Source organism: Ursus arctos, unplaced genomic scaffold (assembly GCF_023065955.2).
Source record: "Ursus arctos isolate Adak ecotype North America unplaced genomic scaffold, UrsArc2.0 scaffold_8, whole genome shotgun sequence".
Lineage (NCBI taxonomy): Eukaryota > Metazoa > Chordata > Mammalia > Carnivora > Ursidae > Ursus > Ursus arctos.
In genome coordinates this window covers 47,485,413-47,513,027 of record NW_026623100.1, presented here as the reverse complement: position 1 = coordinate 47,513,027, position 27,615 = coordinate 47,485,413, and the positions used below count along the sequence as shown (strand labels likewise).

Genomic DNA, 27,615 nt, shown 5'->3' with positions numbered 1-27,615 from the left:
CTCTTGGCCCACTGCCCTAAGAAGCCCCCTAAATCCCAGCCCCTTACCATAGAAGATACCCTTTAACAGGGTCTGCTGTGAAAATAAACTTTGAACATGACTAGACAAGATGGCCTCTCAGGTCCCTTTCCACGGGTCTGATGTGCTGAGTTCGACGGAGGGGATTTGGTCAGTGTGGCAAAGTGGTTGAGTTTATCACATTAGAAATCGTCTTTTGGGGCGCCTGGGTAGCGCAGTCGTTAAAAGCGTCTGCCTTCGGCTCAGGGCGTGATCCTGGCGTACCGGGATCGAGCCCCACATCAGGCTCCTCTGCTATGAGCCTGCTTCTTCCTCTCCCACTCCCCCTGCTGTGTTCCCTCTCTCGCTGGCTGTCTCTCTCTGTCAAATAAATAAATAAAATCTTTAAAAAAAAAAAAAAAGAAATCGTCTTTTGCTCTGTCCATTCACTTGTGGCCGGAACATCAGCTCCACGAGGACAGGGACATGGTCTGTTTTGTTTGCTGATGTAGCCCCGGGCCTAGAACAGTCGGACAGACAGGAGCACCTCGATAAATATTTGTCGAACAAGTGAATAGATATTTCCAGTCACAGGCATTTTCTTTACTACAGCTTTCATATACCATGGAACCTGTTTCCTGTCTCAAGCGTAACTCAGCATTTTTGTAAATACGCCTATGCTTCAGGGAAACTTGGGGTAATTGTTGTGAATCCTGGAACAATGTTGCACCTTTTTCACTTTTTTTAACTTCCCGTTCTTTTATTTCGAATTCTACCTCCTCCACTTACCAAGTTTTTACGAGGACTGGTTTCCTCTCTCGATCACTTCTGTGCACTGGAGTGAAATTTTACCACTTTAGGGGCATTTTAAAAAATGGCTATATCTGCCTTCTAAGGTGTTTTAACTTATATATTCATTTTCAGCTTATGATTTTCATGTTCAGTTTCAGTCCACTTTACCGACTTCACCATTTTTCACTATTTTCGAAATATCCTCTTTTTATATTTTAGCAATTTGGATATAGCCTTCCAGGTGCAGAAAAAGATCCAATGGAAAGGAAATCCCAACAGGTTTGTTTGTTTATCCTAAAAAGAACAGTCAGATTTCAAATGTCATTTTAAAACAAATCTATGAAAGACAAGCAGGGAGGACATGGGAGATGTATTTTCGAGACCCACACTATTAGGTATTGTTTTATCTTTCACTTCTCAGGACACCAACGTGGGGGCTGGGAAGGGGCTTTGTGTTTGGTTCCAAATGCAGAACAGTGGGGTCCACTGTGCTGACCAAAGTCAGCAGGCCCCGGGGCCCCAGGCAGGAAGGCTCATCACTCCATGCCTCCGTTTCCCCATGTCTGAAGTGGACACAGTAATAGTACCCGCCTTCCAGGCCAGTTGCCAAGAGTCAATGAGACAATGGAGCCATGGCGCATCGTGGAGGCACAGGAAGGTGCCGGCTCACACCCCCGCAAAGAGCTGGGGCCTCTCTTCGGCGAACGGGTGTCTGAAAACACAAAATGGCATCACAGGCTGAAAAGTCTCAGGTAATCAGAAATAGTCACATTGAACGCGCTGTCATCTTGACTGATTTGCTTTCCACGGATTGTCAAAAAAAAAAATAGACACAATTTCTAAAATTACGTAAGGCATGTCCGTCACCTCAGGAATGGATAACCAAAGTGTGGTGTATCCGTACGGTGGAATATTATTCGGCCGGAACGAGGATGGAGGTGCTAATCCACGCTGGAGCACGGAAAGCCCCGTGCTCAGTGAAAAGAAGCCAGTCCCAAAAGGCCCCGCGTTCTAGGATTCCGTATCCACATGAAGCGTCCAGAGCAGGGGGCAGGGAGGACTGTGGGGAGGAAGGGGGGGCTAAAGCATACGGGGCGTCTTTCTCGCCTGAGAAGGAAGCTCTAAAATGCACTGTGGTTAGTGACGGTCGCACATAGCGGCGAAAATACTAGAACCCACTCAGCTGTACACTTTCAGTGGGTGAACGGGGCGTCATCGCAACCAAGCAGTTAAGTTTTAAAAAAAATTACATAGGTAGTACATGTTAATTATAGAAATGTTAGAAAATACAGAAGAGTGAACAGAAGCAAAAAATGTCAGTCACCTCCATCGCCCCACTGGGAACGTGGGGTGACGACCCTTCCTTTACTTTTCTCAGGCTTAGACACAGCTATTGGGTATTTTTTGTTTGTTTGGGTCTTTATTTCTTATTCACTTATTTTTTTAAATGTTTACTTACTATTTACGTGTCCTCAACACCGACGTAGAATTTTATGGAAGTGGACTGGGGTCAGCTGGTGTTTGCTCTAGCGCTCCAGCCTGGACGCCTGTGCCTCTGGCGCATGTGTTTTCCCATCTTCTCCGCGGGCCAGGCACTGAGGTTATTCTGGGCAGGGAACTGGAAGCAGGTATGGACCAGCCCACCCCCAGTGCCTCCCGCCCCGCCTGGCCTGGGCGCCAGGGGTGACAGGCAGGAAATTTATGAGCAGTTGGAGTTGGCTGCTATTTTCCGAGGGCGGGAACATGGTGTGAATCAAGGATCCCACTGTGTCCGGGCTGGGAGGGCCCTCTGAGGTCTCAGCCATCTAAGAGTTGTGAAGTTAAGGCCGGAGCCCCTGGTGAGCCAGGAGAATCCTCCTGGGAACCATGAATTGGGAGAATTCATTTACTCAACAAAGATGTACTCAGTCCGTCGTGGGTGCCAGCCCTGTGACAGGCATGGGGTCAGAGTCCCTGCCCTGGGGCAGCTGATACCGTTAACCCCAGGGTGAGGCTGAAAGCCACGGCGGCTGGTCCGCGCTGTCGATTTGCCGGGTCGCTGACGTGTTAGCTCCTCACCAGAGGAGCAGCTAAGACGGCCAGGGGTCCAGGTTACAGTGTGCAGACAGCTGTCTACACAGCTAAGAGGCGACCCTGCCCAGCCGGCCCCAGTCCCCCAAGCCGGGAGCATGGGTGGGTCCGGCAGTCTAAGCCCCTCGCTTCCTGAGGCCAGTGGATCCATTCAAACCTGAGTCAGTCCATGACATACAGAAGAACTTTCCTACCAGTAAGAAAGACCCACCGCATGAGACAATGCTGAGGATGGGAGCAGGGAGCCCTGGGGCCCCCTCCGGTGCAAGGCTGCTGCAGGTGGAGTGGGGTCCCAACTATGCCGGGCCAGCACTGAGAGGGCGCTGTCCACATACCTTCGCTGTCCTAAAGCCTTACCTGCCTGACTGGACCCTAAGCTCCAGGAGGGCGGGGTTTGGTGACCGGCTCCCTGCTGTCTCCCCAGTCCAGGATAATCAGGGCTAACTGGAGTCCAGTCTCTTAACTCGCCAGCCCCCACCTCCACCGCAGGCTGAGTAAACCGTGCTTCTCCTCTGAGCTCCTGGAGCACCGTATATGGACCCCATGTCCCTCTGTGCCACGGATTATTGGTGGTATGATTGCCATCACCCCCTCGCTCACCCCAAGCCCTTCCACCCCGAGCTCCTGAGGGAGGAAGAGGCCATGTCGTCCTCGCCACCCCTGTCCTCCTAGGCCTAAGGACAGAAGTGAGTGCATCAGTGCTTAGGGCTACTATTTATTTACCGAGGGTGGCCTTGTGCCGGGCACCACGCTCCACTCCCTTGCGGTGCTGTCTTACACACTCCCTGGGAGCTGGCCGTCACTGCTCCCATTTTGCAGATGAGGAAATGGAGGCTGGCCCAGTTTCCTGGCTTCCCTAGGTCACCCTGCAAGGAAGCAAGGGAGCAAGGCAGACCCTTTGACCTCTGGAGAGCTCAGCTTCTTCTCTGGCAAGCGGGACTGGCAAGTCCCCAAGCCATCCACCCAGCCACCACCTTCCTGGGTTCTTAGAAAATCTCAGTCTTTGTCCCTTGAGCCTAAGGAAAGGTGGCTGGCACTGGGAGGCCTGGCACTGACAGAGCCAGAGCCAGAGCCCATAAGGAGCCCACTGAGGCTGCGAGGGACAGCCAGGGAGACCCACAGCCCCTGCCATGCTGACGCCTTCTTGGACTACAGGCCGCCCTCTCTGGCTGCCAGTCTCTCAGTTTCTCTCTCCATGCTTCGCCTGTGTGTCTCTGTGCCAACTCTCTCTTGGCCTCTCCTTTGTTTATCTCTCCCCGTCCGTCAGCCTATCTGTCTTTCTTGGCCCCCACCCCATCCCACCCAGAGCACAGGGCACCGTGAGGGTCGAGCTGGCCCGAGAGAGGGCCTGAGGCCCAGCTGCTGCAGCTTCCCATCTGCTTCCCATTCTGTGATGTGGTCCAGCCAATTCCACTTGGCTACACACTGCTCTTCCAGACCCCAGGAGCCCAAGGAGCCCATGACCTTGCCCCACAACCAGAGGAGGCACTCAGACAGGAGGGGAGCGGACAGCTGGACGGACAGGTGGCCCAGCCAGGTGAGGACAGCCCTGCTCCCTGGCAGCTCCCCAGTGGGCCCTGACCCATGACCCTCACCACCCCGCCCCGCTCCCCCACACACTACACACATACACTCACACTTAACCATTGTGTTGACAGATCCCTGTCAGGCCTGCTTCTTCCCCAGCTGGGGATCGCTCCCCGCCACTCCTCTGCATCCTCGGTGCCTTCCTCCCCAGTCCTCACCGCAACAGCTGGGGTGATGGGGCACCAAGCAGACAAGCCAATTCTTGCCCAAGTGCTGGCCAGTGAGCCTTCGCAAAGACCGCAGTGCGTCTCCAGGAGACCCCCAGGAAGGAGCCTAGCTTTGGCTATTTTAGGACCGGTGGGGGAAATCATAGGTGGTCATGAGGCCCCCAAACAGCCCCCCAAAATCAAGTGACTTCCACAAAAACAGTGCAAATGCAGTTTTAAGGTGAGAACCTACCCTTCTCACCATCCCTAGGCCCCTCACGGCTAGACTCCGGGGGCACCATGGGATCCAGGCCACGATGGGGTGTCTCTGATCAGAGCTCCTTACCCACTGCCACCCTGTCCATCAGTGACGACCCACAAGTAGCTTCCAGCTGCACCAGGGAAAGGCCCAGCCTGGAAGAGAGCCCAGTAGTTTACCCACGTGCAGGTGCACACACACACCTACTCATAGGCGATGAGCCCACAGGAGGAGTACGGCACACAGCCTGTCTTTGAATCCTGACTTCCCCACTCTACCAGCTGTGTGACTTTGAGCAAGTTACTTTCCCTCTCTGTGCCTCAGTTCCTTCACCTATAAAATGGTGATAACAGTGACCTACTGCACGAGGTTGTAGGGAGGATTCAGGAACACAATGGTGGCATGCAAAGCACTGGGCACTGGGTCGCCACACGTCAGCGCACACGTGAGTGTGTCTGCGTGTGTCTGCGGCTCCCTGCCATTTGCCCGTTAGCTCCCCGAGGCAGGACTGTGTGTCCACCTCAGACTGCCAGGGTCCTGCTCAGTACTGGGCACAAAGGAGCTGACTGTTAGATGCTGTGGACAACAACTGGAAACCTTTCCTTTCCCTCTGCTTCCATTCCTCCATTCATTCAGCAACTATCTACTGTTTAGACCATGCCCGCTCCCTTTGAAGCACTGGGGATCCTGCAATGAGCCAAAGAGACAAGGAGCCGTGCCCTCCCCGCGCAGACATCCTAGAACTGGCCCTGCCCCAGGAGCAGAGTTCCCCAGAGAAAGGAAGCCTCGTGTTTTCTGTGCCAAACAGCTTGGACAGGTCCCTTCCCGATAACTGATGCACTTCCCTGCATTCTCAGTTAGCTGTTACTGGATGTACTTTTGCTTCCTCTTGACAACCCAAGGTCAAGCCCAGAAACATCAGGCCACAGGAGACTCCCCAGGTTCTGGAGGCTTCTGGGGTCCCCTCCCCCGACACTACAGGGCACAAGCCTCTTGGCCCTCCGGAGTGTCTGGCATTGCTTTTTGCTTTTCTGTTTCTCTCCCCACACCATCAGGCTGCTGGCGGTGACTCTCGGCACTGTCCCTGCATCTGCTCCGGGAGCTGGCCTCCCACCTCAATCCGTTATTTCTGCTCACCTGCTCTGATCTGAGAGACCAGGGAGTCAAGCTTGTAAGAACCAAGCACAGAGTAGGGTCGTGGGCTCTGGCTAAGAACCCCTGGGGCTCTCCTAGGAGCTTTTATGCGTGGGCTTTGTGTCCCGGAGCTCTGCACTCCAAGGGGTGGGGCCTTTGTTTGTTTTGTTCTCAAAGTGACCAGCCCCCAGAACAATGCCTGGTACACAGTAAACACTCTAAAGTATTTATCCTTAAATAAATGCGCGAGGCCCTCAGCTTTCTTCATCTTTTTCTGCTTACGTAACTAAAGAGACTGAGCAAGTAAGGATCACTGTGTGTCTATGTGGAGGGGGTGGGGGTGAGCCGAAGTGGGTCAACCTTCGCAAATAACCACACTGGCTGCCCAGCCACGCCCTGTGCGTGTGGTGGTGGGGATGAGGCGGCAAGAGAATGTCATGGTCATGCAATGGGCAGGTGGTTCTCAGCCATACCTTCTACCCCCCTGGGCAGGAACTCAACCCACCATGTAGGAGGCCCCCCACGTGACCCTGACAGATGGTGCCTACAGACACACACACACACACACACACACACACACACACACACACTCACACGACAGCAGAGGGACAGACAGGGTGTCCTCTGCCTGGCAATGTAATCAAGTCCTGGGTGGGCAGCCCAGTCTGGTAGCCATTCTCGAAATCACTGGGTGGGGAGGGGACGCTGGGGGTGGATGGTTCCTGGATGGCCCAGGATGGCCGAGGAACCCCTTCCAGCTGACAAAGTCCTTTCACAGACATTGTCTCCTTGAAGACACCCATGGCCACTTTTATCCACATTCAGGCAGAACAGAGCTTAGAGAAGGCAAGTGCCTGAGGTCACAAAGCTCATGAGTGGCTGAGCTGCCACTCAGACCCACATCTCCTGGCCTGGGCCCTGCACTGCCAGACACCCTCTGCAGTTCACACTCCCACCCTGGGGGCAGCAGAGCACAGAGATAGTCCACATTCAGAAGTACTTGTGTCCTGGGCCTGAGGACCGGCCTCACCCCACCCGGCCTGCCCAGCTGCATGACCTGGGTGACTTCACCTCTGGGTCCCAGCCTCCCCGTCTAGCTGCCATGGGTAGAAATGTGCATCCTGGGCGGCTGCCGTCGGAGTCAAGTGAATAAGGGGCATAAGAGGGCTCTCCAAACTGTAAAGCACAGCGCAGAGAGATAAAAGGTCGCTAGTAGCCTGGCCTGGTCTCCCAGGTTCTTTTAACCTCAGTGCTGACAGCTGAAAATGGAGCTACTGGCCCTCACTTTGCACAGCCGTGGTGAAGAGTGTGTGGGTAAGGCAGTGACCCTGGTTAGCCCTACTGAGAAGAAAACTACCCTGTCACAAAACAGGGTCAATCCTCCAGGGATGAGCCATGTGGCTCCTTGCTGTACTCCCAGCTGAGAGATCCTGGTGTCTTTCCCAGTTTCAGAGGGAGCACCCTTCTTTCAGTGCAGGCAGGGGATATCTGGGCTGGGCGACTGAACTGATGAGGAGACACGCTCTATCCAACAAAGTCCCCGTCTTGCCTTTGGATGCAACATGAGGATGAAGCGTTCGGTGCTGTGGCAGCCACTATGCAGCCATGCGGCAAAGACCAAAAGAAGCTTGGAGCCCACGAAGCAGAGGCCTCCCTTCAGTTTTCCCTGAAACGGAGTACCTACTTAGTTTAAGCTATTGCTTGAGGGGGTTCTGTGATCTGCATTGCAAAGCTTTCCTCACCAACTCAAGAGAACAAAGACAAAACAAGCTCCCCAAACAGGGGCCTGAGGGAACACGGGGGCATTTTCTCAGTTGTGTCCTGAAGCCCCTAGTTTATCTTTCCTTAGAGTCTCTGCCTTTAGCATAGGAAGATTCAGCCCCCAGCTGTGTAGATTTTAGTTGAAGGAATGGTGCATCATTACTTGGGGGCCTACTTTGTGCCAGAAGCTGGGACACAATGATGAAAGGACACCCAGTCTGGTTAGAGAGGCAGGCACCATACAAACACTGTATGACGTAATGTACCTCAGGGGTTACAATATCACGTACCAGCTAAAAATATAATATTATGACATAACAGGAGCACCAGTAGGTCACGTAATAGAACATCTTACAGCATCACTTCACGGTCTATCTTAGGACACGCTTCCCTGTGGTAAAGGCGATAGAGTGGCCACGCTATGAGGCCCTGAGGAGGAGGCTGGGTAGGGGTCAGGGAGGGCTTCCAGGAGGAACTGAGCCTTCCAGAGTGAGCAGAAGTTAGCCAGACAGACAGGGGAGAAGGGCATTCCAGGCGGAAGGGACAACATGAGCACAAAGGCCAAAAATAGCCCCTTTGGGCGAGGAGTTCCTTGTTGCTAGGGTGTAAACTGGGACACAGGGAGTGACCGGCTGGAGCCAGGTCACTTGGGGGAGGGGTGTGGCCTCACTCTTGGCCTGTGGGGAGCCCCTGAGGGTCCTGAGCAGGAGCAAGGCGGTCAGACCCAGCTTGAGGCAGAGCTGCTAGGGGGAGCTCAGGTGGGGACCAAGTGAGCTGCAGCGGCCAGGCAGCTGGGCCAGGTCCCAGGGGCTGTGAATTCTGGCCGGAGAGCAGGAGGGTCTCGAAGGAAGGAATGGCTCCCTACTTCTCCCTCCAGAAATATTTTTACTAGGAGCTCAAGGAAGGCAGGGATTGATATTTTCCCCTAGGACCAGCTTTCTGTCTGCTAGGGCAGGTAGAAAGGGGATAACCGGCTCAAGGACAGGTGAGGAATGGGGGCGGGGCAGCTGGCGCCCCTCTGATCCAGGCCTTCCACTGTTCTGGGTATAGGGGCTCAGGGCTGAGCAGTGGACAGGGCAGGCCTCCCTTGTCCCCTGGAAGCCTCAGGGCTGGAAAGCAATTTCTGGTCACTAGGCTGACTCCACATTACAACCAGGGGCCTGGGGCCAGTGGTCACTCCTCCTTGCCCAGGCCCTCCTCACCTGTGGCCCCACGGAGACCATTTCTCAGGCAGAAGACATGGGAGGGAGCAGGGAGTTGACCAAACGATTTCACGTACTTTGTGCCTCCATCCCTGAGTAGATCCGGGAGGCAGGCTGGGCATCTTCCAGAGAGGACACTTGAGCAAGGCCACCCAGTCACAGAGCCCCAGGGCAGAGCTGAGGCGAGCTTCAGAGTCCAGACCCAGACACCTGCCCACTGAGACCAAGTGGAAAGGGTAGATCTCAGCCTGCTCTGAGCCCTTCAGACAGTGAGATTAATGGCCCTGAAATTATGATAAACATAAATATTTGGCCCTTCCGGAGCTGCCTCTCTCCCACTAAAATGGGGAGGGAATGCGAGAGGAAAGGAGGGCAAAGGAATGAAGTGCAGGGGCCTGGGTACAGTGTAGATGAGACACACAGACGCCCTCCAATGCCCAGAGTCCTTGGCTTGGAAGAAGCCAGCCCCCCACTCTGGACATCAGGCTTTCCCCACTGCTGCGGTGAGGGGTTCCGGAACTTCTGGGTCTGTTGGGGTAGCGGGGGGGGGGGAGGACAGTGGAAAAGGGGTGCGGGGAACTGAGAAAGGAAAGGGGAGACCCCCAGTCCTTTGGCCTTGATGTGCCCCCCCAATGAAATCACCAGCCTCTAACACTTGGGAGGCATCCCTTTCCCCACCTCCATCCCACAGACCCCCCCCCCCCCCGCCCACACCCCACCTGACTCTCAGCTCCTCATCTGGGCTCCAGGGGATGTGAGGAAGGCAGGCCGCGCCCTGCCATCTCCCTTCCTCCCTGATGCTGGTGTCCTAGCTGCCAGCCCTGCCCCAGCACCCCGTGGGCTCCGGACAGGCCACCCGGTGACTGCTCCCAGGAGGTGCCCAGATTCCAGGCAGACATCTCCCAGAAGCTTCTGGCAGAGACAGCCAGTTCTTAAAAAAGGCTTCATGTCATAGTGCAATCAGCCGAGGGGCCCAAGCACAAGGGTGTTCGTTAACGCCACTGTGATCCCCAAGCACCTCTGTGTTGTTCTCTGAGGAGCCGATGGGGGTCTCCGCCTTATCTCTGCCCCCGGACGCCGTTGGCGTCTTTGTGCCTCTCCAAGACCCGAACACTGATGGCCTGGGCCCTGCCCACAGCGTGCCCTCCCAGGCACCTTCCTTCCTGTCTGTCCCCTCCAGCCGAGCTTTTATGAAAACAGTCCCTTCCAACAATCCCCAATTTTAACAGTTTCGAGAAGGAAGAGAGTCTGGCAGCATCCAGGAGAACTAATTAGGTGGTCTTCAGGCACCTTCGAGGAGGAAGAAAAGTCATAAGTGGTGTAAGAGGAGGAAGAAACAACATAAAAAGAAAACGAGGGGAAACAAAATAAAAACCAGAGATAAAAGTCCAGAGAAAACAGCGGCGCCTGAGAAACAAGGATCCCAGCCGCCAACTTTTACGGCGTCCAGCCCTGTTATTCATAAGTGAGTTTCCTCTCTCACAAAGGACCTTTTGCACGGTTTTCCCTTCTGCCTCCAAACCAGCTGCTCGCGCTGTTGTATCCTGAGTGATGATGAGGCTCTGAAAGGGTTTTTTGGGAACAGATGGCCAGGGGAGAGCTGGGGAATGTGCCAGCAGCGGGCTGGGCGGGCTGCCAGGGCCTGCGGTGACTGAGTGCTTGGGCTTCCAGCTCGCGTGCTTTCCCTGCCCTCTGCCCTCCGTGGCGCCAGCAGGCCTTCCCAGCGAGCGCTCGGAACATCTGGAGTCTGGGGCTGCCAGGAGGGGGGGCCGCGGCGGCCGGGCGGGGGACCCTCTGTTCCAGCGGAGCTCCCATGGACTCGCCACCAGGCCCGCCTCGCAGAACAGCTAATCAAAACCACAGCGCCCCGAATGGGAACCAGGCGTGCTCCCAGCTGCAGCCAGAGGCCGCCAGGCGGCTTAACCCGGTGTCAGGGCTCGCCAGCGGTGCAGCGCTGGGGGTGCACGGGGCTGACGACACCCCCGGCCCACCCCACCCGGCGCCACCCCCAGCGCCACCCCCAGCGGGCTATTGGCTCCCTGCAGCTAAATGGAGCCTCCACGTGCTGCAGCCCGGCTGCGTACATAAGAGCTGCTGCTCCGGGTGAGGCGCTGCACCCGGCCGTTTGCGGGGGGCCTCCGGGTCGGGCCACCCCACAGGGCAGCGTGCGAGCTTGAGGGCTCGGCAGGCCTCCGGAGTTGAAGAGCATGGGGTTTGGAACCAAAGAGACACAGGCTCGGAACGGCTCCACCACTTGTTAGCCATGTGCCCCCCTCTTGGCCTCCGTTTCCCCTCTGTGTGGGGAAAGGGGTCCGCACTTGCAGGGTTAGTGTCATATGAGGTACAGGTAACGTATGCGAGGCGTCTGGCCGACAATGGGCACTTAGCGCATTGCAGACACGATTGCTGGCGACAGTTTTTTAGCATTATTACTGGGTACAACCAAACATTAGGCATGTTTTGTAGTATCCACGAACTTTGAAAGCCCAGGAATTTCTGGGGTGGCTGCACGCTCATCTCCCCTTATGGGTACAGGATCAGGGCTTGGGGCTGAAGTGCTCGAGAGCGACAGGTCCCCCATTCAGAGCTATTCATCCTTATTTGCCTTCTGGTTGATCGGTCATTCACCCACCCCAGGCACAGCCCTTTCCTGAGATACTCCTTCGTGGGGTTCCACATGAAGTTGTTACCGTACAGCTGTAAATTCCTGAGATTTCCTCTCCGGCACTCACTGAGAAAATGCCAGCCCTTTCTCAACTGGGATCTTGTGTAATCGCTCCAGCAAGGTGGCAAGGAAGGCATGTGGGTTCTCGCTTTACAGATGAGAGGATGGGGGCGGGGAATCAGAGAGGTTAAGTGACATGCCCAATGTCACACAGCTAGGAAGTGCCAGTGTCAGGACTCAAACCCAGGTCTCCGGCCCCAGTGCTCTACCCTTCTCCTACTTCACAGTCTTGCTGAGGGCTCCTTGTTATGCTTTTATATGCCTTAAAGTTAAATGCCAGCACCACAAAGAACTGAAAAGAACGGCAGGGTTCAACTTAACCCCCACCTACACAGACACCCTTTCTCCAGTGTCCTGGCCCAAGGGTCACTGAGCCTCTGCAGGGATTTCCAGAGGAGCACCCTGGCTCAAAGAGGTGCTCCAGGGGGGCAAGGGTTCTCTGAAGGGTTTCTGCATCCCCAGAGTGTGAGCGGAGAGAGGAAAGCAGCACCTCACCTCTACCCCACCTGGGGACCATCAGAGGGCCGAGTTCTGCCTTCCGGGGGAAAGCTGGCTCCGAGCTCACCTGTGAGGCTCCCCAGCCAATGATCCCTCCAACCCGGTCCCTGCCAGACTTGTGGACTAATAATGTCAAATGTGAGAGGAGAAACGGCAGCTGAGAGAACACTCTGTGTTAGAGAGCAAACAGCTGGCGACAAACGTCTATGTAATTGGAATGCCAGAAAAAATAAATTGCATCCATTTTTATGACTAGAAGGGAATTTGATGGTGGTTTCCCACCCACCCCCCTTTTCTTCCCAGCATAGATGGACTCTATGGGCTTTGAAGGCAAATGGTATTTATCTCAGTAACTTGGCCGGGAGGATTTGGAAAGAGAACATCCTCTCACACACCTACTTCCATGTGGGAGGCAGGACAGGGAAGGGCAGGGCCCCCCCGCACACCTCTCTTACTGGCTAAGGAACTTTGGTCAAGTTCCTCAGGCCTCTGAACCTCAGCTTTGTCATCTGGGCAATGGGACAGCACCAGTACCCAGCTCGCAGGCTTGGCAGGAAGAGTCACGAGGTGACCCATCACAAGACCTAAGCACCATGCCCGGCATGTAATCCAGGCTCTAAGAACCTCAGGGATTATCAGCGCTCCCGGCGGTCTCTGGGAGCAACTCTCAGATCTGTGTGAAATGCCCATGCAGGGCACGGGGAAGTAAGAGTGACACGTTTCGCCATTCAGACAGAGAAAGGGGTTGAGGTGACCTCAGCTTGGAGAGCCGACCCCAAAAGGCCTTAGAAATCACTTCTGGTGACAACTCCCCTTACAGGAGTGGACACGGAGGCCCCAGTGGGGGGTGACTATGTACATGCAGGTGGGGACAGAGCCAGGACAGTGCCTCTCGGTGGACACTCTGGGCCCAGACACAGGAGGCCCTGCACACAGGCGGCTGGGTGCAGCCAGAGGAGGAGCTCTCGAGACTCTGCTTCACGGGCTCGGGGGCTTGGGGCAAGGCCCACTTACACAGCAGGAGCCACCAGTCTTGTCCAAGGCCCCGGCTCCGCTGCTCAGACAGTAAGGGGTCCCTCGAAACACCCTTGGCTCCCAATGACCCCCAACCCACAACCAACGCACCACCTCAGCTTGTCCCCAACACCAAAGCTAGGGAAGTCTGCACACGAGATGTTCTTCCAGAAAGGAGTCAGGTCGCCCTGGGACCTGCCAGCACCAAGAAAAGCCTCCCCTGCCTAGAGAGCAGCAGGAAGAGAGGGAAGACGCAAGTCGGACGGCACTGCACCCACTCCGCGCTTCCCCCGGCTCCGAGTGTCCGCAGGGTGAGTCGCAGCCGCTCAGCCTTGCAGAGCCGGCCGCCCCCCAGCCAGCACAGTCCCGGGGGGGCCCTAAGTGGGGGCTGCCCAAGCTTCCAGAATAGCCCTTCTCTCCGTGCATCGTGACCTTTTTTCTCTCCCCATCCCCAAATGGCCTGCAAGCAACCCGAGGGCAGGGACTTGCTGGCCATTTAGCACCCGGGTCGAAACTATGCCATCAATGTTAGTAGCCGTTGTTTTACTCTGATTATGAGTCCAGAGGTTAAAGTTGCTGGAAAGGGGTGCCCTGGATTGTGGGAAATCGGTCCATTCCTATTCTGCAGGTCTGGCAAGCGCAGCCCCCCCCCAGCCCAGGTGTGCAACAGTCCTGCTGTTCTTCCTCCCCCTTCTCCTCCGAAGCTCCCAGGAGCTGCTGCTTTAAGAACAGGAGCGCAGAAACATGGCCCGGAGCCAGGTCTTAGCGCATTATCTCCAGCTCCAGCCAGAGTCAGAACTGAGCTCTCCAAGGCGAGTCTCCTCCTCCCCCCACCACAACCCCCCCACCCCTGCCCCCATCCCTGGGCTGGGCGGCCTCTGACACAGGCCTCGCTGCCACACGACCCTATTTTCCAAACGAGGCTCTGAGCTCTCAAAGTTGTGTCCTGTGAGGCCCAGAGACAGAGGACCCATGGGTCAAGGGATGCAGGTCTCTGGCCCTGGCAGGGAAGGGCGGAGATGGGCCAGAGGAGGCACCTGGGGCCTGACGGGGGTAAGGTGGGAACTGAATTCACTTTAAATCCCATTCTTGGGGCGCCTGGGTGGTGCAGTGGTTAAGCGTCTGCCTTCAGCTCGGGGCGTGATCCCGGCGTTATGGGATCGAGCCCCACATCAGGCTCCTCCACTGGGAGCCTGCTTCTTCCTCTCCCACTCCCCCTGCCTGTGTTCCCTCTCTCACTGGCTGTCTCTCTCTGTCAAATAAATAAATAAAATCTTTAAAAAAATAAATAAAATAAAATAAAATAAATCCCATCCTTAACAGGTCTGGGGCGGGGGCATCAAGGCAGCTCATGAGAGCTACAAGGGATCTCAGAGGACACCGCGCACATTCTCTCAAGGAGGCATCCTGAGAAAGGGTCTCCCGGCCTCTTGGGGACACATTCACTGTGAGGGCGCCATCGAGGGGGACAGCTGAAATCGCTATCAGTCGCGCTGGTGAGGGCCACCACCGTCACAGCTGCCATTTACAGAGGACTTCCTTGGAGCCGCACACTTACACTGACATATGTTTTCTAGTTTCTTCCCTTCTTTGCCCTCTATTTCTCTCCTTAGGATGTAAGCTTGGCTCACTCCCATTCCCAAACCCTCAGTGGCTATACGGGAGGGGGACAGAGGCTTGATCTGAGCTCCCAGTCCATCCACTCTGTCTACAGGGACTATGGAGGGTCAAGCCCCGGTGCGAACTCACTGCACATTCTCAATATACATTGAGTGAATGAACGAATCATCAAGTGAATCTCCAGGGACACCAGCCCCCTTGGTTCTGGAAAACAAAGCGGTGGCCGGCCCCAGCCACTCAGGGCCACGGGGCAGGTCACTAGAGACCCTCCCTGAGGGCACCTCAGGACTCACCTACCCACACAGTGACAGACATGCAGGAAAGCACAAACCACAGAAACGGGGTGGCCCTGTGAACCCCCAGCCTGCCAGGACAGAACACTGGGGCTGGACCAGTCCTCAAGTTGTCCTGGCACCTCCAGGACCCTGTCCATCTATGTCCTCTTGGCAATGCTGACGGTGCAGGCAGCACCTGGGGGACAGCAGCCCAGAGACAGCCACCCAGCAGGAGGGGACGCAGGATGCAAGCTACCCCATGCTCTTCCAAGGCGAGGTGAGGCAAGACCCCCGCTTGGACATGGAGGCTGGAAAGCGCCTGAGAAATCACTGGTGATGTTTCCAGCACACCCAATTATCAGCGACAGAACTGAGGCTCGAAGCTGTGAAAAAATGGGTCCAAGATGGCACAGCTGGTAGGTGACGAGGAGGGGTTTTGACGCTGGGAACCACAATCTGTCACCTCTGTCTCCCAATCGGGACAATGGGGAGTTGGACCAGGTGGTCTCTAAGGTGGCTTAGATTTGAGGGGATTTCAGGGGAAGTCAAAAGCTCATCTCTGCTGGGCATCTTCACCCGCCTCTCCCTCTGTCCTCCCCAGCCCAGGACACTATCTGCTCCAATCAAGTAACAGGGAAGGGTCAGCACTGCTGTCTCGGTGCAGGAGGGGGGACCTGAGAGCTGAGGGGGGAGGTGCGGGGATGATGGGTGGATTGGGAGCCAATGGTGCCTACCCACCCTGCCCATCCACACCTCCAGGCCGCCCGAATGCCACGGGAAGTTCACTCAGAGTTTACAAACCTCCTTTGTCACAGAGCCCTGCATGGAGCCATCAATCACGCCCTTAATTTACCCGTGTCACTTTCCAGAGGAAAGCCGCCCTGCCAGCAGCCAGTGGCGCTTCCTCTCTCACCCACTTGATGAGGATTTCATCTAATTGGTCCACGTTAAATCACTCCCAGGAATGCAACGTACAATTACCGTGGCAGCAGCAGTGGCCAGCGGTGGGGACGTGAGGGGCCCTCTCCGGCGGAGGCAGGAGAGTCCATGGGGGGCCTTCCTGGCTCAGGGCCCAGAGGCCTCTGGGAAACCTGGAGAACCCAGAGAAGAGCCTGCTGGAAAGGAGGGGCTGGGAGAGGAATGTCAGGGATGAGAGGGAGAGGCAGGCCAGGAAGGAAGGAGGAGGTGGAAGGAAGCATGGAGGATGCCAGTCACCGGGCTCCCCTACCCTCTCCATCCTGGGATGCCCAGAGGGGCCAGGCATCTCTCCCAGCATCCACCCACCTCGCAGACACACACTGGGTCCCTCTCTGTGTCTCTTCCCCTGGCCTCATAGGAACAGAGGCCCAGAGGGTTGCCATAAGCCTTGCTCAGTACTGCCTGGCACTGACGCCCAAGTGGAAAGGCTGGGAGCACAGGCATTCAGGGACCACGGCTGCACCCCCCACCCTTCCTCCTGCACATATTTCTCCGAACACATCAAGCTTGGTACACGCCGGTTCCTCTGTCTTGGATGCTGTGCCCTGCTTCACCTTCCTGGTGACCTCCTGGTTGTCCTTCTGGTCCCGGATAAAATACCACTTACCCTAAAATGCCCTTTCAAACGTTCCCTTGGCAGGAGACGTAACCTGTCCCTTCTCTGCCTGGCCTTCCGCCGCCCCTAGCCCAGACCTCCGCAACCACCTTGCCATATTGTACCACCAGATGCGCTGGCAGAAGGGTCACTCTGACCACCCTGTGAGCTTCACGGGGACTGGAACCGTGACTGTCACCTCTATATCCCTGCCCACAATGCTCGGCAGGTGGTTGGGGATCAGCAAATATCTCCAGAGCGAATGAATGAATTACGAACACCATTCGCCTTAATGCACGGCCTCAGGTAATCCACAGGCCAAGTCATACTCCCAAACATGCCCACGGGCTCTCCTGGTCTGGGACCCTGCTCAGAGGATCTCGTTCTGGCTCCTTCTGATACAACATCTATCAGGGGCCATGTGAGCACATCAGCACCAGAGCACAAAAAACCAGAGAGAGCTTCAGAGACACCATCTTCCTCATTAAGGGAGCAAGTCCAGACCCAGAGGCCCAGGGTGACTGTGCAAGGTACCCGCCAGCCCCGTGACCAGGAGTAGGTCACGCCCATAATCTCAGGGGTGTGAGGAGCTCTGAAGCTGGAGCGACCCCCAGCAAACCTCTAGGAGGCTGATCTTGCTGGCCCCTCAGAAGCCAGGGTGAGTGGGATGCCCCGATTTCTGTCGCCACCGCTCCCGTCCCCCTCCGGAGGCTGCTGCCTGAGTGGCCGGCACGTACCTTGCGCTTCTTGGCCCGTCCCTCAGCCTGCAGGGTGCGGGTGCAGCGCTGCACACACTCGGAGAAGCTGAGGTTGCTGTGGTCGGCGCTGTAGTCGAGGTCGGCCAGCCGCGCCAGGGACAGGATGTAGTTACAGGCGATCCGCAGGATGGCCAGTTTGGACAGCTTCTGCCCGTAGGAGTAACACGGCACCTGGGGGTTGAGAAGGCATCAGGAGGGGCTGCCGGGGGCTCTGTGCTGAGCGCGGCCCAGCAGGGCACCCTGGCCAGGCAGACGGGGCCACTCACAATGATGTCCCGCTGCCCGAAAGTGGACCGCCGGGCAGCAGAGGGGGCCCGTCTAATCCCTTGACCCGGATTTTATTTTCTGTTCTGAGCACCCACTGTTTTCCCGCACGCCTCTCAACTCGTCCACTCACAGACTCCAGGAGGCATCCATGCCCCCGTTGGGTAGGGGAAGAAACTGAGGTTCACCTCATGCCCACACGGCAACAGGAGTGAAGCCTGTGAGTCCCCACCGCGACAGAGCTCTGTCCCCCACGCTCCCTAAGAAGGGGTCTCTCGTATTTTTCAGCTCCGATACTCCATTTGCTCACTTATCCAGCAACCCTGGTCTTGTGGGACACGCCGGGGTCCACCTACGAATAATGACTTGATTCCTGACTTCAGAGAACTCACACTCCTCAAGGGAGATGTTACAATGTCATCACAGAGTTAGGTACACAGGACGCTGGGAACATACGAGAAGGAGAGTGCCAGGCTTAGCTGGGAGGGCTTTCTTTTTCTTCATGCCCTCGGGACCTGCAGTGCTGCTGGGCAGGCAACAGGTGCATCACAAATATTTACAGCCCCAACCAGACTTGACAGGCTTGTCAGTGACTCAGTGCCAAGCAGACACTCACGAATTGCACAAGAGATTGTACGGGGTGAAGAGAGGAAGCGTCTAACTTTCTAACCCTGTCCACCAATGTTTGTCCCGTGCGCGTGTGCAAAAAGCAACGATGACACAGCTGAGCTCTGTGCTGCGACGTGCAAATGGGCCCACGACGTGCTAACCAGCACGGCCTACCGCCCCTCTGCTCCACAGCTCACCTAGACGGCTGCCCCGTGCTCACCCAGCCCCCAGGGCCCCGGTTCCCTCCTCTCTCTGGCATTCCAGACCCGGACACAGCCTCCACCCCTACCACCGACTCTGGTCCCCATTAACCACCCTCCCACAGAGTGGGTCGCCCCAGCAGGTCCACTCAACAAGTATTTGGTGAGTAACCCCCATATATCAGGCCCTGTTCTGGGCCAGTGGTTCTCCACTGGGGATGATTCTGTCCCTCAGGGGACTGTCGGCAATATCTGCAGACATTCTTCACCGTCAGTACTGGGGCGCAGCGGAGGAGAGGGGGGTACCGGCCCCTGCCGGGTAGATGCCAGGGACGCTGCTAAACACTGCAATGCACAGGGTCCTGTACGGCCCCCCGCCATAGGGAACGGCCCGGCGCAAGCCGCTGCTGGTGCAGAGACGGAGAAAGCACGAATAAGACGGCCCCCTCAGAGGGGGACCCTAAATGCATCTTCCACTTTGTTCTCACTTTGTCCAGGAGCTCTCTCTGACCTTCCCCACCCAACTCTACACCGGGGCGGGAGGGCACGGGGGGGCAAGGAGAGGCCAGCCAGGGCGGGCACCTGCCCTTAACAGTGCTCTAATAGCCCCCCAACTGTCCTTAACTCCCAATTGTTGTGACTTATTTAATGGCCCGTCTGCCTGTGAGCTGATGGGGGGAGGCCCACGTCCGCAGGGCCTGGCACAGGTCTTCCCCCTCACAGGCCCTCTGAAGGGTTTGTTGAATGAGAATGAATGAACAAATGAATGATCTACTTCCATGTTCATCAGGGGGCTCCAGAATGTTTAGAAAGGTGTTCAAAACCCTTTCCTCTCTCTGAGGATGAAGATTTAGCTATTCAGTGTAGAGTTTAAGCACACATGCCTTTTGGTCATCTGGGTTCAACTCCTGACTCTAGCTCTCCCTGGCTCGCAGACCCTAGGGGACTTATGTCACTTTTCTGAGGCAAGGCGGGGGGGGGGGGGGGGGGGGGGGGGTTTCCTCTTCATATGCTAACAGGCCTGCCCTCACCAGGACCAGCACAGAGTAAGGCCTGATACAAGTCAGCGAGTCCTTACCACTGGGGCTGCAGACCGTCTCCAAAGGGGGCTGCAGACCGTCTCCAAAGGGGGCTCCAGAGCAGGTGAGGGGCAGGAGCCCTGGAGCCAGGACACGACCTGCTCATCACCCCCGCCCCCCAACCAGCCGGGGTCCTGAAATGTCACCCACACCAGAGGCAAGGTTTGTTGTCCCCTTTTAAAATCTTCCAGCAGCCAGGAAGTTGCCCCTCAGGAGATTAGGAAACCGAAGGAGGGGCAGGTTGGTGACAGAGAGAATGCTGGACTCCTGTGTCCCCCCACTCCCCCAGCTCTGGCTGTGCCTCCAAACCCAGCCAAGAAAAGCCAAGAAAAGCCGGCAGAACAATGCACTTTGCCTGTTCCCTACCAGAGTCCAGAGAATCCTGCTTTATCAGCCTGAACAAATAAACAAGGTCTGTGGAACAGAAAGGTTCCCGGGAGTCCTGGCACAGGGGAGGGGGGGTGCGTCTCAAGAGCCAGCCCAGCACCTCTGCCCCCTCTGCACCCAAGAGGGAGTGCCTACCTGCCAGAGGCCCTTGGGCGCTGGGTGCAGCTCTGTGACACTGGTCCCTACTGGGGTTTTCACCCAGGGGCCACTCTGGGAGTTACCCTGCTCGTTGAGCTCTTGGCCCCTGAACAGATGGGCTTTCCTGCCAGTGGGGACCAGGGATCTCGGGAAGGACCTACGCATGGGGACACAGGGTCACTGCAGGATTACAGGGCAACAGATGAGGCCAAGGCTAATCTAGAGGCTCCAGTCCAGGTTGTGGGCCAGTTTTGTCACTCTGTCCCATTGCTTCTATCAAAATCCAGATCTGACAAGGAAACCATCCATGGGGCTCTAGTGATATATCTAGCACATGGCAACAGACAGGTAGTCTGTCCCACTTAAAAGCTTCCCCACAATAAAGACTGTTACCCCACCTGCACAGGAAGATGCAGGGAGGTAGACATACTGGGGCCCAGTTCACTCAGCTAAGACCTGAAGCTAAGCCAGGAGCTTGTCTGTCTAGTACGCAAGAAAGGTTCATGGCCACAGAGCTCCCCAGGCTCCCGCCAGCACAGGTGGCCTTATGTAGGATGCCATGGGTGCCTTTCGGGCAGCTCACTCCTCCTCCTGCCCCTCCCCTGGGTGGGAGGTGCTCCTTGGCTCATCTGTTTAATTCCAGATCCTCCTGGTGCCCAGGCCCGGGGATGCAGCCGCGTGGCCCCAGAAGCCCAGTTCAGAAGCACAACGGCCTGGCCCCCACAAAGTAAGAGTCTGGCAACAGGTCCTAGTTCCGGGAGGTGGAGGAAGGGTGGAAAGAGCTGGTCTGAGCCGCAGGCACTTACCACTGACTTTGGGAGGTGCCTTTGCTCTCTGAGCCTTTGTTCTCTCGTCTGCAGAGTAGGAACGACAATGCCTGGGTACCTTACGTGATTGTTGGGACCAGGCCACCCCTGGCTGCTTATCGTAATCTACTAAGGGGATTTTTAATACAATGCCTATATTTATCTTTAAACAGCCCAGTGAGAAAGGAATGATCTCTTCCACTCCGCAGAGAAGCATCTGATGCCTTAGCTGGGCTCTTTCCAATTAGCTGGAAACAACTGCTTGTGGATGTGGATGGGCCCTGACGGCCAAAGTTCGGGGGATAGGCAGCCCACCCTTCTGAGCTGGGGATGGAGGGTTCCGGACTGATGATCCCATGGGACTTTAGCCTGTGTACATGACCAGCTGCCCCACCACCTGCAGAGGACCGGCTCAGCAGCGCTCTGCTCCCCTAGTCAGAGGACACAGGGCAAAGGAGGCTGCACGCCTCCTTCGGTTCCTAACATTGCCTTCAATTCCTAACACTGCCCAACTTCTAGGAAAGTAAAAGGTCCTGCCTTGTGCTCACCCCATAAGGATTTTTAAGCTTCAAAGGGCCAGGTCTGGGGATTGTCACAAGGTCCCATATGCTCCCCAAACATTCCATCCCACCCATCCTAAGCCAGACTCTCTTCTGGCTCCAGGAAGCAGGAAAAGGTGGGAAGGGCACTGGCCTGGGAGCCTGAGGACCTGGCTCTACTCCTGGCCATCCACCGTGACCTTAGACAGTCCCATGACCTTAAAGGATCTCAGCTTTCTTACCACTGGAGTCCCCGCTACCTGCGAAGGGGATGGCAGGAGGCAAATACAGGAAGTTGTGCAGAGGAACAATGCCAAGAAGCTACCAGCCCATGCAGGAAAGTGCTCAAAGCCGTCCCCCCCTTCAGATCCTGCCCAGGATGCCCTTCTGGAAGCCCGTCGGGACCGCTAGATCCACAGAGCTCCCACAGCACTGTGTGCACAGCCCACAGCTGAGCACCTGATTCCACTGGAAATTCTTCTCTAATCTCTCACGTCAGTGAGGGCTGGCTTCCTGGGGTGAAGCCACTTGGTGCAGGGCTGTTCAAGGTCCTTGTTGAGCTCTACCGATATGGGTTCTCTAACGTCCCCTCTCCACACAGCCACGAAGCTGGACCCTGAGAACCTGGGTGTTAGTAGTTACGAGCCGTGGCCCGAGGGCCAGACAGGCTGGGAAAGATGACCACAGACACGCAACAACAAGCTCAGGTCGGGCACTTCGCCCAGTGCAATGAGGCTCAGTAAAGAGCCCCTTGGTGACAGGTCACGAGGCCTCTGTCACCCCTCAACCATGTGGACGGAGTCTCCCCATTCCCTGAGGAGGTGTGCACTGGCTGCTGTGGGGTCACAGCCCCCTGGAGTGCTATGGGGTCTGTGACTGAGGGCCGCCATCCCTATGCCCCCTCGTGGTCCAGCTGAGTTCCCCCCGTTAGGATCCTCTGGGAGGCTCCAGGGGCAGCAGAGAAGGGGGCCCAGGCCCAACTTGCTTGGCACCCCCTTCCTGAAGAGACACTTCAGCAGGCCCCGAGGGCTCCTCGCTGCCACCTCGGGCCTCTGCCCTGCAAGGCTGCCATTGGTCCAAGGCTGAGCTGCTTCAAGTTTTGAGGGGAGAGAGGAAATCGGCACACACACCAGATGTCCCAGTATGCTGCCAGGAGGCCAAGGCCAGAACGCTGGCCTCTCCCCTCCCCTGCTGCCCCTCCCCCCAGCAAGGCCAGGCTTTCCTTTCGACCCCCTCCCACCTGGCCCCGGAGCAGCCCTGCACACGGCCAGGCCCAGCTGTGCACACATGGCCTTCACATGAGGCGGCAGGGAGGGCCCTATGCAGCTGGGCCGGTGGCATGTGCTGTGGCCTGACCATCTGCCCTGCACACCCCCACCCCTCACCAGACCGGAGGCCCTCTCCCCCACCTGCACTTCCTTGGCCAAGCAGCTCCCTCCTCTTCCCTCCCTGGTTAAGAGCAGAGTGGACTGGAGCAAACAGAAGGCTTCCCGTTACTGAGGGGCTGAGGGTGGACAGCTGCGGGGCATTCAAGAGGCTGAGAGGCAGAGCCCTTAAAAGCCTGGGCATCGCAGCAACTCACTGAGTCTGACTTGAATCCAGGCTCTACAGTGACAACGGCACTACAGTGACAACAGCTATGCGAGCTGGGACTGCATCATGCCAAGGAGCCACAGCGCACCCACATCTAGCGAATGGCACACCACGGGGCGGGCAGGACAAAAGCCACAAGGCCCCCGTGGGGTAGCAAAAGGCTGCGATACCTCGCCCGACTTAGGCAAGCACTCTGAACCTCAGTTTCACTCTCTGTGAAATGGGGGGAGGATCATAATTATACCTATTCCATTAAATGAGCTAATCCCCATAACTGCCTCGCACAGCGCTCGCCGCAAAGCACCATCCGACAGAGGGTAGCTCCTATGATTGTTACTGAAATGATTAAGAATGTTTATTTCCGCACCTCTCAAGGCCTTGCCTGGCACTGAGGACACTCTAAGTGCTCAAGGAATGTTCATTCCTCCTACAGCCCCCATTCCTGTCTTCATTTGCTCCCTGTGAAGAAGCTACGTCGGGGGGCGGGGGTAAGCCTTATCGTCATTTTCCAGCTTTAGCAACTGAAGCCCAGAGAGGAAAAGGGACTTTTTATGGTTACACAGAAAGCATGCAACAGAGGCACGACTCAAACCCTGGCCTCTGGACGCCTCACCCTGTGCTCTTTTAACCATACCAGCAAGCTAGCTGCGCAGGGAAACAAAACCCCAGACCGGACTCACAATCCCAGGACTGATCTCAGTGCTGTGATGGCCAAGCCCTCATTTTAAGCAGAGCCATCCTCCTTCTTTTCCCTTCTTTGCCTAGGGCCCATTTCAAACAGTCGAACTTGAGCCTAGATCCGGAGCTGCAGGCTGTCTGGATTGGGGTGTGTGAGAGCGTATGCGTGCATGCGTGTGCACGCACGCACCTCTTACATGTGGGGGACCGAGGCCCAGAGGAGGAAGGAGCTCCTTCAGGACAGAGGATTCTCTCCGTCTGATGGGGGCTGCAGTGGGTGTGGCCTCAGCGCCTGGCTCTGAGATCACCATCGCCCTGCCTTTATGTCCTTCCCTCCCAGACAGCAGGCCAGTGCCCACTCCGACCTGGCAGCTTTCTGGGGAAGGGACAGAATGGTCTGAGCGAGGAGGGAACAAAAGGGAGCAGGCATCTCCATGGCCATGTATTTGCGTGTGCTCTCGGGCACGTGCAATGACCATGCACAGGTGTAGGGATGTCCCTGAACCTGTCCTTTTGATGTAGAACTTCCCCAGAGAAAGTGTAGAAGTGAAAGGAGACCAGGATTTCAATAATCTCGTCTCAGACTCAGTGATGGGTAAACCAGCTTCCGATCGTTAATAAACACGACAGATACAGATGGCACTGTGGGAAGCATTTGGCCAGGCAGGCATTCCAGAAACCACTGTCATCTTCCCTAACCCATTGCGTGATCTTGGACAAGTCTCCTTCCTTCTTTCTCCAGGCCTCAGTTTTCCATTCCATTAAATGGGGTAATTCAACCTGACAGGATGTTAAGATCAAACAAGATGGAATATTACTGAAAGAAGCAAAAGCCACTGGGTAAATGAGATATTCAGTGGAGCTGAGTACATAGAGACCACAAATACTTTCTCGGAAATGAAAGAGGCAGCCTGAACTGGTAGTCAAAGGACCTAGGTGCCAACCCTGCCCTGCTACTCACCAGCTGTGACACCCTGGGAATCTGAGAGTGTTTCCCTAGTTTCAAGGTAAGCAGGAGGACAGGCATCTTTCTGCCCAGTCTGTCACGCTTCCATCCTGGGGTAGGTTGCTCTATAGGCTGCCACCCTCCCCCGGCATTCAGACACGGAGCTGCTGCCCAAGAGTAAGCCCGAATGTTCCACTGGGCCCAGTGCCCAGGGTCCCAACCGGTGTGGTTGGCCACCTCCCTGACCAAGCATCTTACCCAAACCCAAGAAAGACACTCCGGTTCAAGTCATAGAGCCTCTTTTCTCCCAGGAGCTCAATTCCCTTCCCATGGATGAACACAGGCACCTGTCCACTCTGTCCGCAGGAGAAAGAGAGTGGGATCCAAAAAGAAAATCATGTTTTCTAAAACGCTTTGTTGTTGGCTAAAGCCCAGAGAGGTTGAGTAACTTTCTTGGAGTCTCACAGCAAGTCAGCTGTAGAGTAAGCAAAAAAACCTGACATCCAAACCAGTCACATTCACCCCTAATCCTCCCCCATTCCCTGTGGGGTGGGGGCAGGGAGCACTTACTACCTTCTTCTTAGATCTCCCTTTCTCTAAGAAAAGGAGGAGTCTAGAACCCCAGGGTAGTCCCAGTCTTGTTTAAAGTGTAATTGCAAAACTGCCCCTCCCCATTAGGGTCAATTCTCAGATAAATGTTCTTCTCCATCCCCCTAGAGGACGCTGTCTGGTGAGGGCAGCACCCACCAGCCCCAAACTGAGAAGCCCCTGACTCACCCCAGAACTAGGCTCTGAAGATCCTCCACTCAACCAGTCCCCTCAGTAGACCTACCTGCGTCACCATGAGGTGAAGGGCAGCAGCTGAGGGTATCCCCCAGGAAGGCTCTCACCAGCCAATTCCTGAGGCTGCCTCTGGGGAGGGGACGCGGGCTTGTAGCCCAAATCCTTAAGGATACCAGGGGATGGGGTGCAGGGCTCCGAAGCAGCCTGAGTGTAGGGGCATCCCTTCTGGGAGGCAGGGACTGAAGAGTGGCTGGCAAAACCAGGTCCATCCCTCTGCAGCATCTTAGGCCTCCCCAGACCCGGACCACGCTAAATGCCTGAGGAGGAAGCGTACCACCAACACACTGCTTCCTCGCTGGAGACAGATTCCCACATTCCCTCTCTCTACTCTCCACTGCGCCCAAAGGACTCGGGAAGACAAATACTTGCTGCCATAAAAGTGAACTCTGAGGGCTGAAGGTAGACGCGCGGAAGGGTCGCCCCGGGGGTGGGGGGAGAACCTGGGCGTGCCTGGGCCAGAGCTCTAGAACCTTTGCCCCCACTTTGCAAGCTAAGATCCGTACCAACGCTGTGGCAAAGGTTACTGCCCTAGGAGGGCTCAAACCTCTCTGGACCCCGGGGCCGACCCGGCGGGAACAACTTGCTCCTCACACGCACCCTCATCCTCCCTAAAATCTCCCCGCCACTCACCCACCCACACCAGCAACCGTCCCGGGGCTCAGTGAGGGTGTGCGGCTGGGAACCGGTACCTGCTTCCTGAGCGCCTCGAAGGCTGCACTGATCGTGTGCACCCGCGTCCGCTCCCTGGCGTTCGCTAGGAGCCTCCGGGTCTGCTGCAGGGCTTTGATCTCCGAGGCAGCGGTGGTGGCTTCGCCCGGCCGTTTCCTAGGCGACGCGGAGGAATCCGGGTGGTTATTGTAAATTACGTGTGAAATTGACGAGTAAGAACTTTCCCCGGGGCGCGTGGGGGGCGCAGGGCGCACGGAAGACTCCGGGGGCGCAGGGGGCGCCGACGGCGTGGGGCGTGCAGGCGGTGCGCACAGCAAGATTCGGGGACGAAGGCCGGTCTCCCGGAAAGGCTGCGCCTCGGGACCGCCGGGTGGCACTTGGCCCTGGGGCGCCGGAGGCGGCGGCGGCGGCGGCGGCGGCGTGGGGAGTCCCGGCCCCACTGTGCCCAGGGCGAAGCCGCGTTTCCGCGCGTCGGAGACCTCCGGCGCCCGGACGCCCCGGCGCTCCCCGGCCGGGTCCGCGCCCCCACCTGAGGGAACAGCCGGCGCCACCGGGGCTGACACCGGGGCCGCGACCGGCTGCAGCCTCTGGGTCCTGTCGCGCAGCCCGTTGGTGGCGGTGGAGCCGTGCTCGGGCGCTTCCAAGTCCAATCGGAAAGTTTTATAGCCGTTCGCGCGCCGCGCCGGCTCCTTGCCTTTCCGCTTGAGCTTCTTGAGGCCGTTCAGCTCCTTCACGCACACGGTCTTCCACGGCCCGTCCTCGAGAACCGGGATGTGCTTCATGGCGCGGGCAGCGCGCTAGGCAGGGGCGTGGGGCTGCCCGGGCCGCGCGCCCGCCGCGCTCGCTCTGCACGCTGCGCGCCGGCTCTGCCCGGGCGGCCGCGGCGCTCAGCGCCTGGGAGTCTCGGGCTCTCCCCCTTCTCGCGCCCGCCCTCCTCCCTCCCTTTCTCCCCCTCGCCCGGGGCAGCTGCGCCGCCGGCTCCGAGAAGCCGCCGGGCTGTCCGTTCCCGGAGCGCTCAGAGTGTCATCTGAAGTCGCGGCCGCCTTGCCAGCATTTCTGGAGAACGCCCGCTGCGCTCCATCTGTGTTTGTTTAGCCTCAGTTTACACAGAAGCCCAGTTCGCGAGATCAGTCAGCGCCGCCGCCCGGAGAGGAGGCAGCTCCCGCCGCCGCCGCCTCCCCAGCCCCGGCCGCCCGAGCCGCGAGCGCCTTTAAAGAAACAGGAAGCATTTTTCAAAACAGCTGGGCTGCCGGCCGCCTCCTTTGTCCGCGTCCTCTCCACCTCCCCCCACCCCCATCCCTTCTGTCCAGAACCTGCCTCCTCTGGCTCTCCCTCCCCGCCCCCTCCTCAAGTCTGGGGCGCTTCTCTTTTCCCCAGAGAACGGTCCGCTCCCTGCAGAACTCCGGAGCACGTGGCTTCTGGGCCCTTCGTCCCTTCCCCAGATCTGAGCTGG

The 27,615-nt window shown here is 57.0% G+C and overlaps 1 protein-coding gene across 5 annotated transcripts in view; it reads right to left on the bottom strand.

The window, feature by feature from the left end:
* Positions 1–27,413, bottom strand: part of ATOH8 (atonal bHLH transcription factor 8) — a 34,509-nt gene extending 7,096 nt beyond the window's left edge. Inside the window, exons 1-4 of one of the 5 annotated variants that reach the window (XR_007190805.2) lie at positions 26,183–27,413; positions 17,391–17,582; positions 2,249–3,725; positions 1,392–1,501 (exon numbers count right to left, since the gene is read on the bottom strand). Coding sequence is in view for 4 of the 5 variants with exons in the window: in XM_048222718.2 (XP_048078675.1) it covers positions 3,579–3,725; positions 17,391–17,582; positions 26,183–26,944 (1,101 nt within the window). In the remaining variant the exon portion in view is untranslated. The other 4 variants (XM_026481473.4, XM_048222718.2, XM_044391808.3 and 1 more) reach the window with 4 other exon arrangements.
* Positions 27,414–27,615: the final 202 nt, after the last annotated feature.